The sequence below is a fragment of the Mobula birostris genome, chromosome 8, assembly GCF_030028105.1.
Source record: "Mobula birostris isolate sMobBir1 chromosome 8, sMobBir1.hap1, whole genome shotgun sequence".
In the NCBI taxonomy this organism is placed as follows: domain Eukaryota; kingdom Metazoa; phylum Chordata; class Chondrichthyes; order Myliobatiformes; family Myliobatidae; genus Mobula; species Mobula birostris.
This window is the reverse complement of record NC_092377.1, coordinates 31,254,721-31,276,825: the sequence shown is the minus strand read 5'-3', so window position 1 is coordinate 31,276,825 and position 22,105 is coordinate 31,254,721. Positions and strand designations below refer to the sequence as shown.

The 22,105-nt window shown below is 41.7% G+C and overlaps 1 protein-coding gene across 1 annotated transcript in view; it reads right to left on the bottom strand.

Annotated features, from left to right (window-relative positions):
- Positions 1-8,948, bottom strand: part of LOC140201215 (potassium channel subfamily K member 12-like) — a 146,131-nt gene extending 137,183 nt beyond the window's left edge. Inside the window, exon 1 of the mRNA XM_072264956.1 lies at positions 8,289-8,948. Within this exon, the coding sequence (XP_072121057.1) occupies positions 8,289-8,625 (337 nt within the window). The 5' untranslated portion in view covers positions 8,626-8,948. The remainder of the gene's footprint in view (positions 1-8,288) is intronic.
- Positions 8,949-22,105: the final 13,157 nt, after the last annotated feature.

Below are 22,105 nucleotides of genomic sequence, written 5' to 3'. Positions count from 1 at the left end.
ATTGATGCATCACAGAAAGCATCCTATCCAGATGCATCACAGTTTGATAAGCCATTTCTCAGTCTGTAACCACAACACCTCCCTCAATGGACTTTGTCGACACTTCTTGGTGTCTTGGAAAAGCTGCAGCAGAATCAAGACCTCACCATCCATAGGCATTCTCTCTTCTCCCCCCTTCCATTGGGCAGAAAATACAAAAGCCTGCAAGCAAGTATCACCAGGCTCAAGGACAGCTTCCATCCAGTTGTTATAAGACTATGGAAAGATTGTGTAGCTACAGTACAATAAAGTTTGACTCTTGACATCACAATTTACCTCTTTTGACCTTGCACATTATTTTCTCCCTGCACTGCATTTTCTCTGTAACTGTAACACAGTATTCTACACTCTGTACTGTCTTACCTGCACTACCTCAATGCACTGTTGCTGTATTGAATTTGATCTGTATGAACAGAATGTAAGATAGGGTTTTTGCTGTACCTCATCACACGTGACAATAATAAAACAGGTTATCAATTCAGTTTAGCAATTTACCATTCATTTTAATTTTCCATACATTGATTGGGACTCCCATACTGTTAGGGGTCTAGATGGTTTAGAGTTTGTAAAATGTGTTCAGGAAAGTTTTCTAAATCAGTATATAGAGGGACCAACTAGAGGGGATGCAATATTGGATCTCCTGTTAGGAAACGAATTAGGGCAAGTGACAGATGTCTGTGTAGGGGAGCACTTTGGTTCCAGTGATCATAACACCATGAGTTTCAATTTGATCATGGACAAGGATAGATCTGGTCCTAGGGTTGAGGTTCTGAACTGGAAGAAGGCCAAATTTGAAGAAATGAGAAAGGATCTAAAAAGCGTGGATTGGGACAGGTTGTTCTCTGGCAAAGATGTGATTGGTAGGTGGGAAGCCTTCAAAGGGGAAAGTTTCCATGGTCTCACTACTTGATTCCCTCAATTCCATAGATTTCATGCCAGCTTCCTTAGTAAATACAGACGCAAAAAACCTATTTAAGATCTCCCCCATTTTCTTTGGTTCCGCACAAAGCCGGCCACTCTGATCTTCAAGAGGAGAGTGCAGAGTTTGTATGTTCCTGTCAGGATTAAAGGCAAATTGAATAGGAATAAGGAACCTTGGTTCTCAAGGGATATTGCAACTCTGATAAAGAAGAAGAGGGAGTTGTATGAAATGCATAGGAAACAGGGGGTAAATCAGGTGCTTGAGGAGTATAAGAAGTGCAAGAAAATACTTAAGAAAGAAATCAGGAGGGCAAAAAGAAGACATGAGGTTGCCTTGGCAGTCAAAGTGAAGGATAATCCAAAGAGCTTTTACAAGTATATTAAGAGCAAAAGGATTGTAAGGGATAAAATTGGTCCTCTTGAAGATCAGAGTGGTCGGCTTTGTGCGGAACCAAAGGAAATGGGGGAGATCTTAAATAGGTTTTTTGCGTCTGTATTTACTAAGGAAGCTGGCATGAAATCTATGGAATTGAGGGAATCAAGTAGTGAGACCATGGAAACTGTACAGATTGAAAAGGAGGAGGTGCTTGCTGTCTTGAGCAAAATTAAAGTGGATAAATCCCTGGGACCTGACAGGGTGTTCCCTCGGACCTTGAAGGAGACTAGTGTTGAAATTGCAGGGACCCTGGCAGAAATATTTAAAATGTCGCTGTCTACGGGTGAAGTGCCGGAGGATTGGAGAGTGGCTCATGTTGTTCCGTTGTTTAAAAAAGGATCGAAAAGTAATCCGGGAAATTATAGGCCGGTGAATTTAACGTCAGTAGTAGGTAAGTTATTGGAGGAAGTACTAAGAGACAGAATCTACAAGCATTTGCATAGACAGGGGCTTATTAGGGAGAGTCAACATGGCTTTGTGCGTGGTCGGTCATGTTTGACCAATCTGTTGGAGTTTTTCAAGGAGGTTACCAGGAAAGTGGATGAAGGGAAGGCAGTGGATATTGTCTATATAGACTTCAGTAAGGCCTTTGACAAGGTTCCGCATGGGAGGTTAGTTAGGAAAATTCAGTCGCCAGGTATACATGGAGAGGTGGTAAATTGAATTAGACATTGGCTCGATGGAAGAAGCCAGAGAGTGGTGGTAGAGAATTGCTTCTCTGAATGGAGGCCTGTGACTAGTGGTGTGCCACAGGGATCAGTGCTGGGTCCATTGTTATTTGTCATCTATATCAATGATCTGGATGATAATGTGGTAAATTGGATCAGCAAGTTTGCTGATGATACAGAGATTGGAGGTGTAGTAGACAGTGAGGAAGGTTTTCAGAGCCTGCAGAGGGACTTGGACCAACTGGAAAAATGGGCTGAAAAATGGCAGATGGAGTTTAATACTGACAAGTGTGAGGTATTGCACGTTGGAAGGACAAACAAACGTAGAACATCAGGGTTAATGGTAAGGCACTGAGGAGTGCAGTGGAACAGAGGGATCTGGGAATACAGATACAAAATTCCCTAAAAGTGTCGTCACAGGTAGATAGGGTCGTAAAGAGAGCTTTTGGTACATTGGCCTTTATTAATCAAAGTATTGAGTATAAGAGCTGGAATGTTATGATGAGGTTGTATAAGGCATTGGTGAGGCTGAATCTGGAGTATTGTGTTCAGTTTTGGTCACCAAATTACAGGAAGGATATAAATAAGGTTGAAAGAGTGCAGAGAAGGTTTACAAGGATGTTGCCGGGACTTGAGAAACTCAGTTACAGAGAAAGGTTGAATAGGTTAGGACTTTATTCTCTGGAGCGTAGAAGAATGAGGGGAGATTTGATAGAGGTATATAAAATTATGATGGGTATAGATAGAGTGAATGCAAGCAGGCTTTTTCCACTGAGGCAAGGGGAGAAAAAAACCAGAGGACATGGGTTAAGGGTGAGGGGGGAAAAGTTTAAAGGGAACATTAGGGGGGGCTTCTTCACACAGAGAGTGGTGGGAGTATGGAATGAGCTGCCAGACGAGGTGGTAAATGCGGGTTCTTTTTTAACATTTAAGAAGAAATTGGACAGATACATGGATGGGAGGTATATGGAGGGATATGGTCTGTGTGCAGGTCAGTGGGACTAGGCAGAAATTGGTTCAGCACAGCCAAGAAGGGCCAAAGGGCCTGTTTCTGTGCTGTAGTTTCTATGGTTCTATGGTTTTCTATAAATCCGTGTTGACTTTACTATGTTCCAATTTTGATGTTATCACATTATTAGTAATAAATTCCAGCATTTTCTGTACTTCTACTATCAAGCTAATTGGTCTATAGTTCCCACTCTTTTCTCTGTCTCCTTTCAGAATAAAATGGGTCACTTTTGTCACCTTCCAATCAGTTCCAAGTGGGACTTAATGGAAACCATGCTTGATATCTTGTATATAGATCATAGACATCGATATTCTCAAATCCTCTTCCTAATACTGTTATGAGTGCATTATCAGCACATGGTTCATTGAATTGAATTGACTTTATTTCTTACATCCTTCACATATATTGACTGTTCTATTTATTGTAAATTATTATAAATTACTATGATTGCACATTTAGACGGAGACGTAACGTAAAGATTTTTACTCCTCATGTATATTAAGGATGTAAGAAATAAAGCCAATTCTATTCAATGAAATCAGCATGAGTTCATCATTCTGATGGCCTGGTGGCAGAAGCTGTCCTGTAGCCTGCTGGTCCTGGCTCTTATGCTGCGGTAACGCTTCCCGGATAGTAGCAGCTGGAATAGATTGTGGTTGGGGAGACTTGGTTCCCCAATGATCCTACAAGCCCTTTTTACACACCTGTCCTTGTAAATGTCCTGAATCATGGGAAGTTTACAACAGATGAGCTAGGCTGTCTGCACCATTCTCTGCAGAGCCCTGAAATTAAGGGAGGTACAGTTCCCATATCAGGCAGTGATGCAGCCAGTCAGGATGCTCTCAATTGTGCCCCTGCAGAAAGTTCTTAGGATATGGGGGTCCATACCAAACTTCCTGAACCGTCTGAGGTGAAAGAGGAGCTGTTGTGCCTTTGTCACCACACATCTGGTGTGTACAGACCATGTGAGTTCCTCGGTGATGTGGTTGCCGAGGAACTTGAAACTGTTTCCCCTCTCAACCCCAGATCCATTGATATCAACAGGGGTTAGCCCGTCTCCATTCCTCCAGTAATCCACAACCAGCTCCTTTGTTTTTGTGACATTGAGGGAGAGGTTGTTTTCTTGACACCATCATGTCAAAGAGATGACTTTGTCCCTGTAGGCCACCTACAAGCCTTCTCAGGATAATCTAACACCATTGCCCAAATCCAGAGATCAAATGTTAAAAAGATTTACACAAGCATTTTGCCTCATTTCTATCTTAATTATTTTGAAACAATGATCCTAGGTTCGAGGTTCTTCCACAAAAGGAACACCCTCGCAACATCTCCTCAGTGTATTCCATGTTTCAATTATCACCCACCTCAATCTTCTGAACTCCAGAAGGTACATGTGTGGCCTAGCCAGTCCACTAAGAGGACAACTCACCTATTCTATCAGGTATTGAACAGTAATCCATCTCTGGACTGCTTCCAGTGTATTAATCTCTTTCTTTAAATAAGGAGACTGACACTGTACACAATAATCCAGATGTTATTTTCCAATTTAATGGAGCCTTCTTGGAATCGAGTGATTTAAAAAAAATTAAAGCCAACGCATCAAATACCTCACTACATCGTTAGGACCCAGAGACTTCTCAACCCACATATCTACTCAGTATCATCCAGTGGCTAATTCCTCCCACTTTCTTGATTCTTAATTTTAAACAATTTCTGGAATGTTATCCTCTATAGTAATGAATTATGTAAATTCATTACAATTCATCTGCTAGCTCCCTGTTTTCCACTACAAGTTCCTCACATTTGCTCTCTGCAGGACCAGTATGCACTATGCTAACACTTGTTAAAAATATCGACAGAAAGTCTGATGAAGGGTCTCGGCCCAAAATGTTGACTGTATTCTCCTTGATAGATGCCACCCGGCCTGCTGAGCTCCTCCAACATTTTGTGTGTTGCTACAGAAACTCTTTCAATTTGTATTGATATTCCTGGCTGGCTTTACATTTGATTTTATTAATTTCTTGCTGTATTTTTAAAATCCCATCCAATCTCTGACTTGCCCCTGTCTTTTTCTTTTAGTTTCATAGTATCTTTAACAGCTTAAGTTAATTCCTGATGTTGGAGGTCTGGAGTTGTTCTTTTTCTTTTAGGCACATGCCCACTTTGCATATTCTGAAACATCCCCTTCAATGTTTGCCATTGCATCTCAACTGATTATTCCCTTCACCTAATTTGTTAGTTCATTTTAGACATCTCTGTTTTCGTGCTCTTGTGGGCTGCCCCCAGCATATCCTTATACTATAATTATGTTGGTCTTTGACACAAGTACTGTAACACAAACATGAGAAAATCCAAATCAACACACACAAAATGCTGGAGGAACTCAGCAGGCCAGGCAGCAGCTATGGAAAAGAGAACACAGTCAACATTTACTTCATCAGGGAGGGTCTCGGCCCCAAACATTGGCTGTGTATTCTTTTCATTCGATGCTGCCTGCCCTGCTGAGTTCCTCCAGCATTTTGTGTATGTTGCTCACTGTGTGTATCAATGTTGCGATGTACATATAACAAATAAAGCTAATCTTTATCTTATGTTTAGATATTAGTGCTGGACCCATCTTTTTCTCCCTCAAACTGAATGTAAAATTCAGTCAGATTATGGTCACTAGTACCTATAGATGACTTCATGATCAGGTCAATATTAATCCAGTCTCATTATATAATAGTTTTCTGTTTGGCTCAAAAACAATTATCATAAAAACACTCCAGTAACCTCACCTGGGCTACCTTGCCGTAACTTTCTGACAGACTCCCACTATATCTTAATTTATATTCTGTCCTACTGTGCAGTTACTGTTCAAGACAGGAACCCGTACACCACTCCCATAGGTAAATTCTTGTCTAGGGAACTGAGGCTATGTGAAATTGACACAGAAAAGACATTGAGGTTTAGAGCAGATCAGCCATTGGATGGCAGGGCAGGTCTGAGAGGCCAGCTGGCAAACTTTTGCTCCTATTCTGTTCTCATTTGTACACTTGTTCTTTCTCATTTCCACCCAAACCACTGGCTTCCTGAACTTACATCATCAGTCTGAATTGCATTCAGATCAGTAATAACACTGGATAACAAAGATTTTGCTTCCTGAATATTTTTGGGTGTCTCTCAAGGACCTTTGGCTGCATGTCATGAGAATCACCATGAAGTTTCCTCATCCCGCACCATATTTTTGAAATTGCCTGTATTTGTTATTTCCATTCATAACTCAAGTCAGAATAACCGATGCCAAGATTAAGGAAGGCATTTTTGATGGTCCACAAATCAAACAGGTCATCAATAACAATTAATTTGAAGAACTTCTAGTGGGACTGGAGAAAATCGCATGGAAGGCATTCAAGGATGTTGTTGAAAAATTTCTTGGCAACTACAGAGCACCAAACTATGCCCAACAAGTTGACAACATGCTTCAAACATTCAAAACCATGAAGTGCAACATGTCACTAAAAATTTATTTTCTGCATTCCCATTTAGACAATTCCCTGCAAATTTTGGTATTGTCCGTGATGAGCTTGGTGAAAGGTTTCACCAGGACATTGAGGTCATGGAGAAAGGGTATCAGGGCAACCAGAATCTATCAATGCTGTCTGATTATTGTTGGACACTTAAGTGACAAGCCTCAGACACTGAGTACAAATGAAAATCATCAACAAAACATTTTTAGCTTAGCTGAACGTCAGCGTCAAAAAGATTTGATCAGAGCAAAGCGTCAGTGCCATTATGCAATTAAACACATTATATTCAATAAAAGCTAATTGCTTGTTTCTCCAAATTTCCTATGTAATACAAATAGTCTGAAATTATATTTGTGTTCAGCTTCAAGCGGCCTATCATAACCACAAAAAAACCTCTGAGGAAACAACACTTTTGAAAAAAATTGTGGTCCAGTGCAATATAACAGAGTCACTCTCTACCTTTTCCTAGTTTCCTGCCCTTTATAAGTGGCTCACACCTTCAATATGCCTGAGCTCAGTGGCCCTGACTGTATCTGTTTACAATCCATTCATTGATTTTATTTCACGTTATGGGCACTCAGCTGCAAAACCTTTAGTTTTGTCCTTTTTTATCATTACATCTAGCTTTTTCTATTGATTCACTTCCTCAATCCCTTCCTATCAGTGTCTTCGTCCATTCTTATATTCATACCTTTCTCCTGAGCCTGTCTCTATGCTCCAATATAGCTCATGATTTAGTCTGAAATTTCCTCATTATACTGCCTGATAGAAAGCTGATCCCTTCATGGTTCAGTTATCGTGTCCAGCTCCCATTTTCCCTGGCACAAGTGCCAGATCTCCACAAACTGGAGCCCATTTCTACCTAATAATATCTAATCAACAAATCTGAATCAAACACTTGGTGACATTCCGTACACTTTGCTAGTTTTCATGGACAGAGGAAACGAGCAGTTAGTGAGTTTGTTTTTGCCCAAGTAACTGCTCACATCCATCTAAATGATTCATACCATTTCAATATACATATGCATAAAGATTCTTTTGCACTCTGCAACATATATTCCAAATACAAGCAACTAAATGGTTGACATACACAGACACAGGATCCACCATCATGCACTGAACTCTCAGAATCCACTAAATATCTTCATGCATCTGGCACAGAAACTGACCATTCAGCCCAACCAGTCTATCCCACCATTATGCCAAATTGCAGCTATTCATTTCAATCATTTGGAATACCCCTTTACCCCTCCACTCCAAATTGTTTAAACAGCTTCTTTTGAAGTGCATGTCTACCTTTGGCTTTGTACTATAAGGTGCTCATTTTACCGCTCTAAGAGAAAAGGAGCTTCTTAATTCTCTTTTGGATCTCTGGGTGACCGGATGATCCCAATTTTGCCCATTCCCACAAATGGGAAAAAGATCTATATCTACTCAATCGGTCTCTTTACAATTTTAATTAACTCATACCCCAGTCCTTTTCCTTTCACAAAAGACACAGTTTGTCCACTCACACGCTTAAATGCCACAAATATACCTCCTCACATTGTGTAATTTACACGCGGACACTTTCCCCACTGGATTCGCACATCCTCTCACCCCACCGCCCAGTTCGGGTGCAGAACCTGCAGATCTCCCGCAGCCTCCCTCTCCCATTCACTGGCCACTGGCCACTCGTCGCTCGGGGCCGGGAAGGAGTTCCTTACCGATGGTGGACACCACGGTGCCCACGAAGTAAAAGGCTCCGGTGAAGTCCCACCTGGGTCTCAGGGTGTCGGCGTGGATCCCTGCAGCGATGGCCGCTTCGTAGTCCCTCAGGAAGGCGCTCAGCTCGCCCCCGGCGATGTCGAACTTGGCGGCGAAGTTGCGCAGGGTTCTGTTCCACCTGGACCGAGCCTCCAGCTCGGTCGGCCGCTCGATGGCCGAGAAGACGGCGGCGCCGCACAGCAAGTAAGCCACGATGAGCAAGGCGAGCAACACGAAGCGTCCGTTGTCTTCGTTAAGGTGCAGGAGAGCGCAGCCCCGGGCGCTGCTGCTGCCCATTATCCGGCGATCCGCAGCTCCAGCGCACTCCCTCTGCCAGGGGCCCCAGCACTCATCAACCAAACTTCCCCGGGGGAGGGGGGGCGAGTTGCTCCCACCCTGCACCACCCCGCTATCAGGCTACCTGGAAGGATGGAGGGCTTTCAGCTGATTTCTCCACAGCACTTTTCCAACATTTCCTCTGCTCAGCTGTTCGGGGGTTTGCTGCGTGTGAAATTTCGCGCTGCAGTATCCGCGTTCCCACACCAGCGATTGGTTTCCGAAGACTGATTTATAAATCTCTCGGTCGGTTTTCCTCGCCAGGAGACAGCTTTCGCAAGTCCGGAAACCGTCTTGTTTTTGAGTTAGCGAAGTGTCATATTCCCAGTATCATAGTATGGGTGCTCCGAAGGCAGGAGGTTGGGACGCACTGTATGGGTGCGGGGCGCTGCCATTCCCATATGGAACAGGCGCCGACTTCCTTCGGGAATGCGATTACCCTGATAGAGAGAAGAGAGAGAGAGAGAAAGACAGCGAGAGAGAGAGAGAGAGAGAGAAAGAAAGCGAGAGAGAGAGAGAGCGAAAGCGAAAGAGAGAGAGAGACGGAGAGGGAGGGATAAAGAGAGAAAAGTGAAGGGAACTCACTCTCCAACATCAACCTTCACTTAAGCACCATGGACGGAGCTCCTATCTGCAGCAGCGATTTAGCCTTTGGCCTTTCAGCAGCACCCCGACCTCTCCTGAGTCCCAATTACTTCCTCACACGCACACCCTCCAATTTTGCAGAAGCGCCGCTGGTACCATCCACCTCCTCCCCGCCCCCCACCAGCCGATGTCCCGACTTGCCTTGTCCCGAGCGGTCGCACGCCCATCCCAGACAGCACTGCGTATTTCTGGGAGTCCTCGGCGCTCTCCTCGCGCAATGTGGACGAATTCACCCAGCACCGCGCACGCCACAAAGTGCCATTCTTTTTTAAAGGGCGTTTTCTAATATGAATGTTTAACCAAGCTATAAAATTTCGCTTCCTCTGAGGCGCGATTGCCGAGGTTGATAACTTGTACCCTGGGGCGAGAGTAGATCTGGTCTACAGTTTCTTCAGGGTGAGCGTGCAGCAGCAAAGTCGCTGTGAATTACTTCCCGCATTCGCGTCAATGTTCATTTGTTTTGAATGTTCTGCCAAGCTCTCGCTTCCTTTTACAGTAGAACAAGACCAGGGAGCAAAAATCTCCCCACCCCCACACCACTATTTCATTGAATAAAGTTAAACCCCCGAATGAGTTATATGTGCTTCAAAAGCTCCATTAAATATTAACTCGGAGAGGAACATGGTGTTGCGTCTTCACTGAATGGCGTTGCTGGGAGATTCTCGCCCGTTTTCATACCAGGGGTCGTCAATCCGTTACCGCGGGGGAAACACATGGTGGAATTTGAAGAACAGACGACCACGATTTATTTATCAAAATAAAAACTCCGACTAAGAGAGCTACATTAACATCCAACACCAACCACGCATTACTTCCTCAGTTGAATATTCACAGCCTCCCATTTTACCGTTGAAAGATCAATAAGCAGGAAGGATATTTTCACCTGCCTTAACTCTGTGAAAGGCTGATCAAGCGAGTTTTCGGGGAAGAGTTGAGTTAATTAATGCTCAGGTAAGAATCAGACCCCAAACAATGTCACAATCTTCACCGTGTAACCGCGTTAAGATTTTATTTATTGGTTGGGGGGTTGATTCAGGTCTTACTCAATGTTGACGTTCCGTACAGTAGCTGAGGCCGAAAAGGTAACAGGACATGTTGACATCGCTGGGTGGACTACTACCGCCTTCTAGCCAATCGAACGGAGGTTAGCTCAGTGCTCTGGGTGGGAGGAATAGTCTGTTAGCTTTAGGAAAGGTTATTGAAATTCTTGTGAACGCTTTCATATTACGTTCCTCAGCTCTGCCTTCGCAACTTCGTGAAGGGTTTCAGGCTGATCAAGCCATAGTGGTACTGACGGAAACTCAAGACAAAAAAATTAAAACGAATGCACACCTTAACATAAAATAATCAGGTCTCTGACAAACTTTCAGCTGGGCTTCAGTGCTGACATTTCTTTCTAAATGCTGGCTGTGTCATCACTTCCCCCCCCCCCCCCGCAACTAATGTGAAGTGGAAGAAATCTCCCAGCGGCTTTTCTGTGTACTCAAATCTGTATATTGGCCACTCAGAATTTGAATGGACTTGGTGTAAGTTTCAAGATCTCTCTGGAAGTCTTTGAAATCTTTCAGGCTTTTTAAATCAGGTAATATGTCCAAATGAAATTAACATAAGCACTGAACACTGCTAGCAGCCACCCTAAAAAAAGTCTCACTTATTTCTAATTTGTTTGATTTCGACTATGCTTCAAAGGAGGTGTCGAGAATGAATATAGCCGGACAAGGGAGAATGGTAGTGGAGAGGGACTGGATGGGCTTTTGTTCAAATGAATTAACACAGGACCCTCTAGCCATTCTGGCGTAGAATGTAGATGTAGAAGGCTTGGCCATCCATGAACATGTTATCCTGTCAAGCATAAACACCTCTAAATTCAAAATAGATATGGTATGGGATGGACCAGCAACGCATAGGACTGATATAAAGAGCTACACAACTGACTGATAACACTGGACAACAAATAACACATATAATTTCAGACTACTTATATCACATAGGAGTTTGGAGAAACAACAAATTAACTTTTATTGAATATAATGTGTTTAATTGCATAATGGTGTTGATGTTTTGCAATAGAAAGCTAAAAATGTTTTGTTGATAACTTTTGATTGTACTCAGTGTCTGAGGCTTCTCACTTAAGTGTCCAATAATAATCAGCCAGCATTGATGGATTCTAGTTGGCCTGATACCACTTATCATATGACCACAATGTCACGGTGAAACCTTTCATCATACTCGTCATGGACAGTGCTAAGATTTGCAGGGAATAAGTCTAAAAGGGACTGCAGAAAATGAATCTTTAGTGGCATGTTGCACTTCATGGTTTTGTATGCTTGAAGCAGGTTGTCAACCAGCTGCACATAGTTTGGTGCTCTATAGTTGCCAAGAAGATTGTCAACAAACATCCTTGAATGCCTTCCATACGATTTTCTCCAGTCCCAGTAGAAGCTTTTTGAATTGCCTGTCTTTGCTGACCTGTTTGATCTCTGGACCAACAAAAATGCCTTCTTTAAGATTTGCATCAATTGTCTGGGAAACATCTGTCTCAAATATCGAAATACTTCATTTTACTTCATTACATAATTTATAGCCTTTCTAGAACCTGTCCTGCCATGCAGCATCTGCCCTGCCTAAGCATGCCCAAACATGCATGGACAAGAAAGAAAACATTTCAGTTTACATTATGGGCAACAATTTAATTAACTTGAATTATGAATTGAAATAACAAACATAGGTGATTTCAAAACTATGGTGTGTGATAGGGAAATTTCATGGTGATTTTCATCAGCAACAGCCCAAAATCCATAAGATACACCCAGAAGTATTCAGGAAGCAAAATCTTTGTTGTCCAGTGTAATATGATCTTGGGACCAAAATTAAATACTGTATATTCAGTCAGAAGTTGGAAAAGTGCTGGACTGAACATGTTGAGCCTGGCCTCACACCAGTCTAGAATGACATTCTCAACACTCAGCATGCTCCAGTGAAGCCGTGACATGGCACCATTGCAAATCTGGGTTCCAGCAGCCCAGCTCATACTGGCATAGAGGAATCAAAGGGGGATGATTAAATCTTGAACTCAAATCCTATTCCAGAAATACAGTCTCTTGCATCGTGTTAGTTTTGTGAATTACAGCTTTTGTATAATGAAAATCCAATGCTCCCGGCATAACATTTCTACCCTCTATGTTTTAATTTCCAGATTTCTCACTGGAACCCAGTTTGCTTGTGAGGTTATTGTGACTTTTTGTTTTCTTTTGCCTTAATTACTCACTACTTGTAAGATTTGCTTTAGGTGTTAAACCATCTGAATCCTATTGCACACTCTGGTTTCATGCTGAAAGCAGAGATTTTAACAGTGGGCTTTAACAGTTTTATAGACAGCAATTTCACATGTTTTAATTTAGGAGGCAAGGAGATGTAGAAGTGTGAGCAATCTGCATTAAGTTTTTGGTCTAGGAATCTACATTCCACTGGGATGCCATTTCATCTTTCAGTAATTTGCTCAGGTGTCACAAGGTTGCACCCAAATGTGAATTGGGTTTAATAATGAAAGGTGTGACAGAGTCTGTGAAAAGAGAAAGTTTGAAACATCACGGACCTGAAACTTTAACTCTATGTTTCTCCTGAAACAATGAGCGCTTCCACAATATTCAGTTCTTTTTTTCCATTTTAATTTCAGCATCTGCAGTATTCACTAATACTGAAAGGTTATTGCTTTCCCTGCGGCACTTCAAACTCAAGTGTGTATCAGTTAGTTTCTCAGCTTGCAAGTCCACCGCTTCCTATTACCCTGTCCTGTGAGTCCGTCCTTCCCCATTACTCTTTGTGTATCGGTGCTTCCTCTAGTGGCCTTGCATAAAGCCACTTGTCTGTAACTTACTGGAGTCAAAGTCAAATCAGTTCCTGGACATTTTCAAAGACAGCCAAAGTCACTCACTGACTCTACAAATGAAAAATTCACTAATGTTGTGTTGATAACTTTTCATTTGTAGGAGTCAGTGAGCTACTTTGAACAACACATACACAAAATGCTGGAGGAACTCAGCAAGTCAAGCAGCATCGATGGAGGGGAATAAACAGCTGATGTTTCGGGCTGAGACTCAAAGTTTATTCCCCTCCTATTCGACTGTTACTTGACTGTTTATCCCCATCGGGGACTTATCATATTTAAAACCACTCAGGAGGGATAGGACACATTTATTCCTATGTAAGCTATGCTCCAAAACCTTACAAGGCTTTCTCAAAATGTAAGTGCTTAGATCACTTATGAGGAAATTATAAGAAAAAGAAATTATAGGACAGTTAGCCTAATCTTAGTGGTTGGGAAAGTGTTGGAATCTATTATTAAGGATAAGGTTTCGGGGTACGGAGGCTAATGATAAAATAAGTCAAAGTCATCATGATTTCTGTCCAGGGAAATCTTGCTTGACAAAGCTGTTAAGAGTTCTTCGAGAAAGTAACAAGCAGGGAGGGCAAAGGAGAGGCAGTCGATGTCATTTCCTTGGATTTTCAGAAGGTATTTGATAAGGTGCCACACATGAGGCTGCTGAAGAAGGTAAAATCCTATGGCATTACAGGAACGATACTGGCGTGGATAGAGGAATAGTTGACAGGTAGGAGGCAGCGAATGGGGATACAAGGAGCCTTTTCCGGTTGGCTGCTAGTGACTAGTGGTGTTCCTCAGGGGTCAGTATTGAGGCCACTACATTTCACATTGTTTGTCAGTGATTTGGATAATGAAATTGATGGCTTTGTGGCAAAGTTTGCGGTTGATGCCAAGATAGGTAGAGGGTTAAGTAGTGCTGAGGAAGCAATGCAATTGCAGCAGGACTTAGACAAATTGGAAGAATGGGCAAAAAAGGTGGCAGATGGAAGACAGTGTTGGGAAATGTATGATAATTCATTTTGGTAAAAGGAACAATAGTACAGACTATTATCTAAAATGGGCAGAAAATTCAAACATTAGAGGTGCAAAGGAGCTTAGAGGGGTCCTTGTGCAAGACTCCCAAATGGTTAATTTATGGATTGAGTCTGTGGTAAAGAAGGCAAATGCAACGTTGGCATTTAATTCAAGGGGAATAGAATATAAAAGCAAGGAGATAATGATGAGCCTTTATAAGACACTAGTCAGGCTGCACTTAGAGTATTGTCAACAGTTTTGGGCCCCATATCTTAGAAAGGATGTGTTGTCATTGGAGAGAGTCCAGAGGAGGTTCATGAAGATGATTCCAGGAATAAAGGGGTTAACATATGAGGAATGTTTGGCAGCTTTTGGCATCACTGGAATTTAGAAGGATGTGTGGGGATCTCATTGAAACCTACTAAATGTTGAAAAGACTAGATAGGGTGGAGGTGGGGAGGATGTTTCCCATGGTGGGGGTATCCAGAACTAGAAGCCATAGCCTCAAAATTGAACCTTTAGCACTCAGAGGTAAGGAGGAATTTTTTTTTGAGCTAGAGAGTAGTGAACCTGTGGAATACTCTCCCACAGACTGTGGTGGAGGCCAAGTCCGTGGATATATTTAAGGTGGAGGTTGATCGTTTCTTGATCGGTCAGGACATCAAAAGATATGGCGAGAAGGCAGGTGTATGGGATTGAGAGATCCGGGATCAGCCATGAGGCAGAACAGGCTCAATGGGCTGAACGGACTAATTCTGCTCTTATGTCTTATGGTCTTAAAAATCGATCCATCCATTTCCCCCGAGCTACACAGAACCCTAGTTCATTTGGTCGTATGTTTACCCAACAGTAGTTGCTTCCAATTGAAGTTGTGTCCAATGGGCTCGATGTCACTCTGGCACGACTGAATTTTCAGTAATTTACTCGTGGTTATGATAATACTGTGAGGGACCGCAGCTCTCTCGCTGCTGTGTAACCTAACCTCCTTCCTTATTCCAGATGAAATAAGGCACACACCCCTCGGCAGATGGACGACAAAACACGAACTAGCTCCGACCGAAACATCGATCTGTCGTCTGCATTTGCCTGCCTTAATGCTCAGCGTGTTTCACACCTGGTTGCTAGGTTTCACTCTACTTTTTATAGCCACGGAGAGCGGAGTCCAACGCCGCGAGCCCTGCTGTGACGAACACCTGTTTCGAATTCGCTTCAGACCAGCTGCCAGGTGTCCGGGTTGCGAGTCTCTCCACTTTGAGAACCGTGTCGAGCGTGGTGGACCATTTGTCCACAGAGAGGCGCGGAACCGCTCACTGCACAGTGTGGCACCCCTCCCCCACCCACCCTAACGACAGCCTCCTCACTTCAGTGCTGTGGCCGCCACAGAGGGAGCTTTTTCTTGTTACCCCGCTCCCCGTGATCCCTAACGGCAACGACGCACCACCGGCCGTCTCTTCAGGGTGCTACTTCCCTCTTGTTCTAATGCAGCCTTCAGCATGGGAAAAAAACGCATCCTGGCAGTTTTTTAAAGATATATATATATATATATATATTGGCATCATCTGAATGGGCATAAGCGCCAAGGTCAGTACTCGTAGCAAACTCAGTAACATTTCTAAACTGAGCATAGATAACAAATTGGGAACTGTTGTATGCCACAGCACACACCACCCGTGTGCTAAATCATGATGGGAAAACTTATCTAGTCGAAATATTTTGGGGTTCAGAAAACAGTAACTAAAGCTCTTAAAGTTGTTTAGAACTACTTAATATTAAATGGAGCTCAATTGGAAGCGTCAGTTGGAAGCATCTCAAAGTGCCACATTTATTTGGGCCAAAGTTTGCAAATGGTTTAAATACTAATTTGCCTGTAAAATTATAAACTGAAACTCTTGTTGACTCAAATGAATGATTCCAATATCACAAAAGGCACTAACGAGGGAGGAGTTTTTTTCTCCAGTCCAGCAGTATTCAGAGGAACATCAAGCAATTAAATTCTAATTTTTTAAAATGCTACCAAACATACTGGAAGCTGAGTAGTGAAATCAATTAACTAATTATTTAATTTTATTTTCAACTATGTATAGCCTTTTTCTTCAGGACACCAAATATTACATTTGTAATAAGACATGATAAAATATTATTCTGAACACTGATTAAAACTAACAGTACTTTGTAAGCCATTGGCTTCATGGGGCTCTTGCTTCTGTGCCAGTCTCCAAGAGTCTGAGAGGGAAAATGAACTGGCCTGGGATGATGGGGATTTCCAGCTTCAACTTTATTCTGAGAAAGAATAACTTAATTGTTTTTACTCTTATTCTTTGTTACAGGGGTGTTCAAAGCATAAAGTAGGTGGAAAACTTACAAGTAACGATTATGCAATGGATACTGGAAAGGTCAAAAATTGCAAACTAGACTCTTCTCAGCTGCACAATTTGAGCAAGCTTTATTTCTTGTTTTTCGGAATGTGAATGCTCAGTAAAGACAATTCTGTTGCGTCTAGAGGGGAGCACTTACCAGTTGCTTTGATACTTATCTCAAGCACTACAACTAGGTTTGCTCCTGCTCCAGCCAATAGGTCATTGTGGAAGTGATGATGGAAAAGAAAACCACAATCCCTCTAACACACTGGGTTTGAAAACTTGTTCTCTGTTGTTCCTTAGAAAGGTGGAGGTAGCCACGCTGCTGGCCAGACACTCCTGGTCAGCGCTGCTCTCCCCCTCTGAGGATTGCCTGGTATTTTGCCCCCTCTCCTAATCCTAGTGGAACTGTAAGCCAGTGAAGCCACAATTCATCTCTGCAGAGCTAAAAAAAAAAGTAAATGATGCTCCAGCCTTTCAATAATTTTGCTTACTAAAATCATGCAGATACAGGGAATCTGAAATCTACAACATGTATTGAAAATACTCAGGTCAGGTAGAATCTGTGGAGAGGGAAACAGAGTTAATGTTTAGATATCTGACCTTTTGTCAATGACAGAAATTGCAATTATATGCAAGTACAAGTTTTGACCCTGCTCTCTGGTTGTGCTGTGCTTGCCAAATTGAGTACAGTATTCACATAGATTTTTAAAATTTATTTCTCTTTGGAATATCAGTTGAGCAAGGGATGTAGATTAGATTATGAGGACACACAGTCCTCTTTTATTGTCATTTAGTAATGCATGCATTAAGAAATGATACAATGTTCCTCCAGTGTGATATCACAGAAACACAAGACAGACCAAGACCGAAAAACTGACAAAAACCACATGATTATAACATATAGTTACAACAGTGCAAGCAACACCATAATTTGATAAAGGACAGACCATGGGCACTGTTTTAAAAAAAAAAAAAAAAAAAGTCTCAAAGTCTCTCAAGTCCCAACATCTCACGCAGACAGTAGAAGGAAGAAAACTCTCCCTGCCATGAGCTTCCAGCGCCACAAACTTGCCAATGCAGCATCCTGGAAGCACCCGACCACAGCCGACTCTTGAGTCCATCTGAAAACTTCGAGCCTCCGGCCAGCCCTCCAACACCAAGCACCATCTCTGCCAAGAGATTGTTTTCTCTACGCCCCTTATGAGCAATATATGCACAGGTCACCATATTGAATGTCAAACTAGAGCAATACACACCATAAAATCCACATTGCTATACACAATCGACTTTATACTCCAATTCAACACACATAATATGTGCAACACACATCAAAGTTGCTGGTAAACGCAGCAGGCCAGGCAGCATCTCTAGGAAGAGGTACTGTCGACGTTTCGGGTCTTGGCCCAAAATGTCGACCGTACCTCTTCCCAGAGATGCTGCCTGGACTGCTGTGTTCACCAGCAACTTTGATGTGTATTGCTTGAATTTCCAGCATCTGCAGAATTCCTCATGTTTACACATAATATGTGATTGGATTTCTATGTCCATATCAGCATCAGTGTGTTACACATTCATTTTGCTTTGTTAGTCATGTGATATATGTAGCAATATTTGCTACATTGCTCTAATCATACAATCATTCCATATGTAGAGTCTGGAAACAAGGCAATCATGAGAAAATAAACATTCCCGGTATTGTTCTGGCTCTGAGCAACATTTCAGAACATCCATGAATATGAATTAATTTTGAGAAATCTCATGGTTCATGACAACTTTCATTCTATGCTCATTTTCCAAACTACCCAGAGTGCAAATCTATAATGAGGGCTTCAATTACTGAGATTACTCATTTATATTAGGTAAAGAAGAGATAATTGACAGACATATACTTAATTGATAACTAGTGCAGAGTAAAAGTAATTTAACATGATTAAACATTATGGATAGAAATTTGGCAAGGTGGAATGGAAGTGAAATTCAGGTGAGATGTCTCTGGCTACCATTATGTCCAGCCGAGGGAGTTATCAAAAGACCTTGGTCATCAAACAATCATCAACCTGCTGGAAGAACTCAGCAGGACTGTGGAGGAAATGAATTGTCAATGTTTCAGGTTGAAACCCTGCTGCAGGAACTGGTCATTGAACATCTGTAACAGCTAGACTGTCAGAAAATGTGACAGATGGAAATCAAAAGCAGAGAGAAAATACACAAGTTTCCATTTTGTTTTGATTTTTTTTTCTGCAGAGTAGTCTGGAGAACTGAAAGGCACGAAGAATCTGTAATGTTCTTCATCCTGTAAGATTTGGGATAACAGCCCAGCTCAGGGAAGTGAGATAAAAGTCTCTTTGCTGTGTATCAAGTTCCTCAGTAAAATGGATTTCTCCAACCCATTTCTTCTAGAACAAAATTGTTTCTGCAGTTTGGTACTAACTTGATAATTACATTCATACATTTCTTACTTAAAACATGTCAAGACTGCCTGGTGATGCAGTGAGTCAGGATAATGCTCCCAGCCAAAAGGAGGCAGAACTTTGGCATGATTTGCTGCACAAAGAACCAACATGAGAAGATGGATGGCAGGAATTTGAATATAGAGGCAATTTAACCATTGGAAGAGCATTAGTTAGAAAGTTAGTTAAGGTTTCATGACCTACCTGTTCTGTTGGTGAGGAAGAGATGTATGGTAAAAGGGAAGAATCTGAACTTTAAAAGAAGAGTAATTTTAAAATGTGGCCCTGATATCAAAGTACCAATGTGACAATGTCTCAGCCATTGAGTTAGATGCAATAAATTGGGAATTAACAAAAATATTCTCAAGATGCACACAAAAGACTGTTGTATTATTAAGGAATCATGATGTGTCATACAGTCTAATATAGACTTTAAATCTAATTAATGATAACTTACAGAAAAGGACTGATGATTCTTTGGGTGTCAGTCAATTTGGCTCTTTGTGTGATGCCCAGCTTCTTGAGAAATGCTGGAGTTGTACTCATCCAGGCAAAAAGAGAATATTCCATCACATCGTGATTTGTAAATGGTGGAAAGGGTTGGTGTGTTTGGAACTGAGTCTTCATGTTCATTTTTTTTGAATCAATGTATATATAATTTTCTCTGTTTTCTAGTGCTGTGTGTTCCATTTCTTTAAAAGTTATTTTCATTTTTTGATACTGTGTTGCAGGGTTTTGAATGTTTAGAATGTTAAGCTGGACTGTTTCTATATTTCTTTCTACCTTGATAAAGCAGTCAACCGAAGTAAAGACCTCAACCATCTCTCTTTGTCATCCTTCCATCAGACAGTAGGTATAAAGTCTTGAAAGCATGTATTATCAGACTCAAGGACAACTTCTATCCATTGTTGTAAGACTATTTAACTGTTTGCTAGTACAATGAGATGTACTCTTGACTTCACAATCTACCTCATTATGATCTTGCAGCTTATTGTCTGCCTGGACTGCACTTTCTCTGCAACTGTAGTGCTTATTCTGCATTCTGTCATTCTTCTTCCCTTGTACTGTTTCAATATGCTGTTGTAATGAAATGATCTGTGTGGATGGTATGCACAGCAAACTTTTTCACTGTGATAGTAATAAATCATTTACCACTGGCTAGATGTGCAGGCAGAGTTAACTGAAGCCTTGCAGTATTATATCAGTTCTGGTCAGCATGGCTTCATCAACAGGCCAGAGTCAGCTTTAACTAAAGAGATGTATGCCCTATCTAAAGGAACTATAATTTTGTTTTGATGAAATTCTTACATTGAAAATGTAACTATGTCCCCACTGGCTCTGCTGGATTCCTTACCACCTCCACAAGCACTAACAAAATGTGGAGTTTTTTCCCAGAAGTAAAGAATGCAGGACATTCATCCTAACATTTTCAGCACTAGATATATTATTCCAATTTATCAGCCTGAGCATGATGTCATTTTCATCCACAAACATCCCTTGAGCCAATGTTACCGAAAATCGGAGGCTACTCAAGGCATCTTGGCTGCTCGGATCAGAAGATGGAACAAGTCCATGTAGCGCACAACCGCGGTGGGGCAGAAGCTTGTAGTGTTGATTCCAGTTGGACAAACTGGCTGCAGAGAGGGATGAATTGAGATGGTATCAGTGTTGTGAAAATTTTCTCAGCATTACCAGCAGCGTGAAGCTTTTCCTGGAGGGAATAACTTAACCCTCAGAAGGTAAAAGCTGGCGGGTCCCATGAGCAATACATTATGAAGCTCATGGGTGCACGTTTTATGAAAGGATTTCTCAGAGGCTGTGTGGGAATAGATTAGAGGGTGCATGGAAGATTTCTTCAAAGAACTAATGAAATTTGTCACACAGCAGAGAGCATTGAGGCTCAGCTTAGTGTATCAACAGGACAGAATATGAGTACAGCATGTGAAGACAGAGCAATCTCGAGCAGGAAGAAAATAGCTGCGATCTGAGGACACAAGGGTTTGGAACCATGGAAAGTAAATGAGAACTGTCTTTTGCTTTTGGTAAAATAGATAAGTGCAGAAAGTGCAATTTATTTCGCACAAGTGCCAAGGACAAATGTTAGCTATTCCTAAAGTGGACAGTCAGCATAGTTCATGGGAATCAAGGAATAAAAGCTTTCATTGTCAGTGAGTTCAGCGTTTACGATTTGGGTGATGAACTGCATATTACTATGAGGGTCCGGAAATTATCTGAGATGCCGAGATCCTAATAATTTGAATAAAATTGAATTAAAAGAACACTTTCTCTCAAAAGTTATGGCTACTTACCTATTTGGTACTAAAGTTTTACAACCCTAGGTGTTTGAAGTGAGTCTTGCATGAGCTTACAAAGAATTTTATTTGGCTACTTACGTTTTGAAAGGTTTTGCAGAATGTGGATGCCCTTTGGGATCTGTTGTGTGCCAGAAATTTTCCGAAGAAAAATGCAGGAATTAGGGGAGGGCTTAAGGAATAGAAATTATTTTATGATGTCGGGCTTCTCAAACAGACTGATGGAGGTTCATGTATCCTTCTAAACTTTTGGGGGATAATGTGGAAATTGGTGCTATCTTTCCATTGCCTGGAGGTGCATACTTTAGATTTCTAGTATATATAGAAGGCACGAATTACTGCTACTCAAGTTGACCATGTGTAACAGTAATAAAAATTTGATCTTGACCCTTTTACTTAACCAGTCTGTGCATCTGCATTGAAGGAGAAGATGAATCTCATAATTGATGTATTCATATAGAGCAGAGGTTCCCAACCTTTTAAATGCCATGGACCCCTACCATTAACTGAGAGGTCTTTGGGCTCCAGGTTGGGAACCCCGGTCTAGAGGCTGCAGATCCAATTCAGAAGCAATTATAATTATTATGTAAAGAGGGTAGCCCAGGGTCAGGTTCAGGTGCTTGTATCTTTCCTCTGAATTTTGAGATGAACCAATTACATGAGAAAATTTAATAGTTAAATGACATCAACTTGTGGTACTAGCCGTATGCGTGAAGAACTAATGCAAGTTATTCAGTTGACACACATCAACAGAGAAGGTTGCATTCATAGCATCTG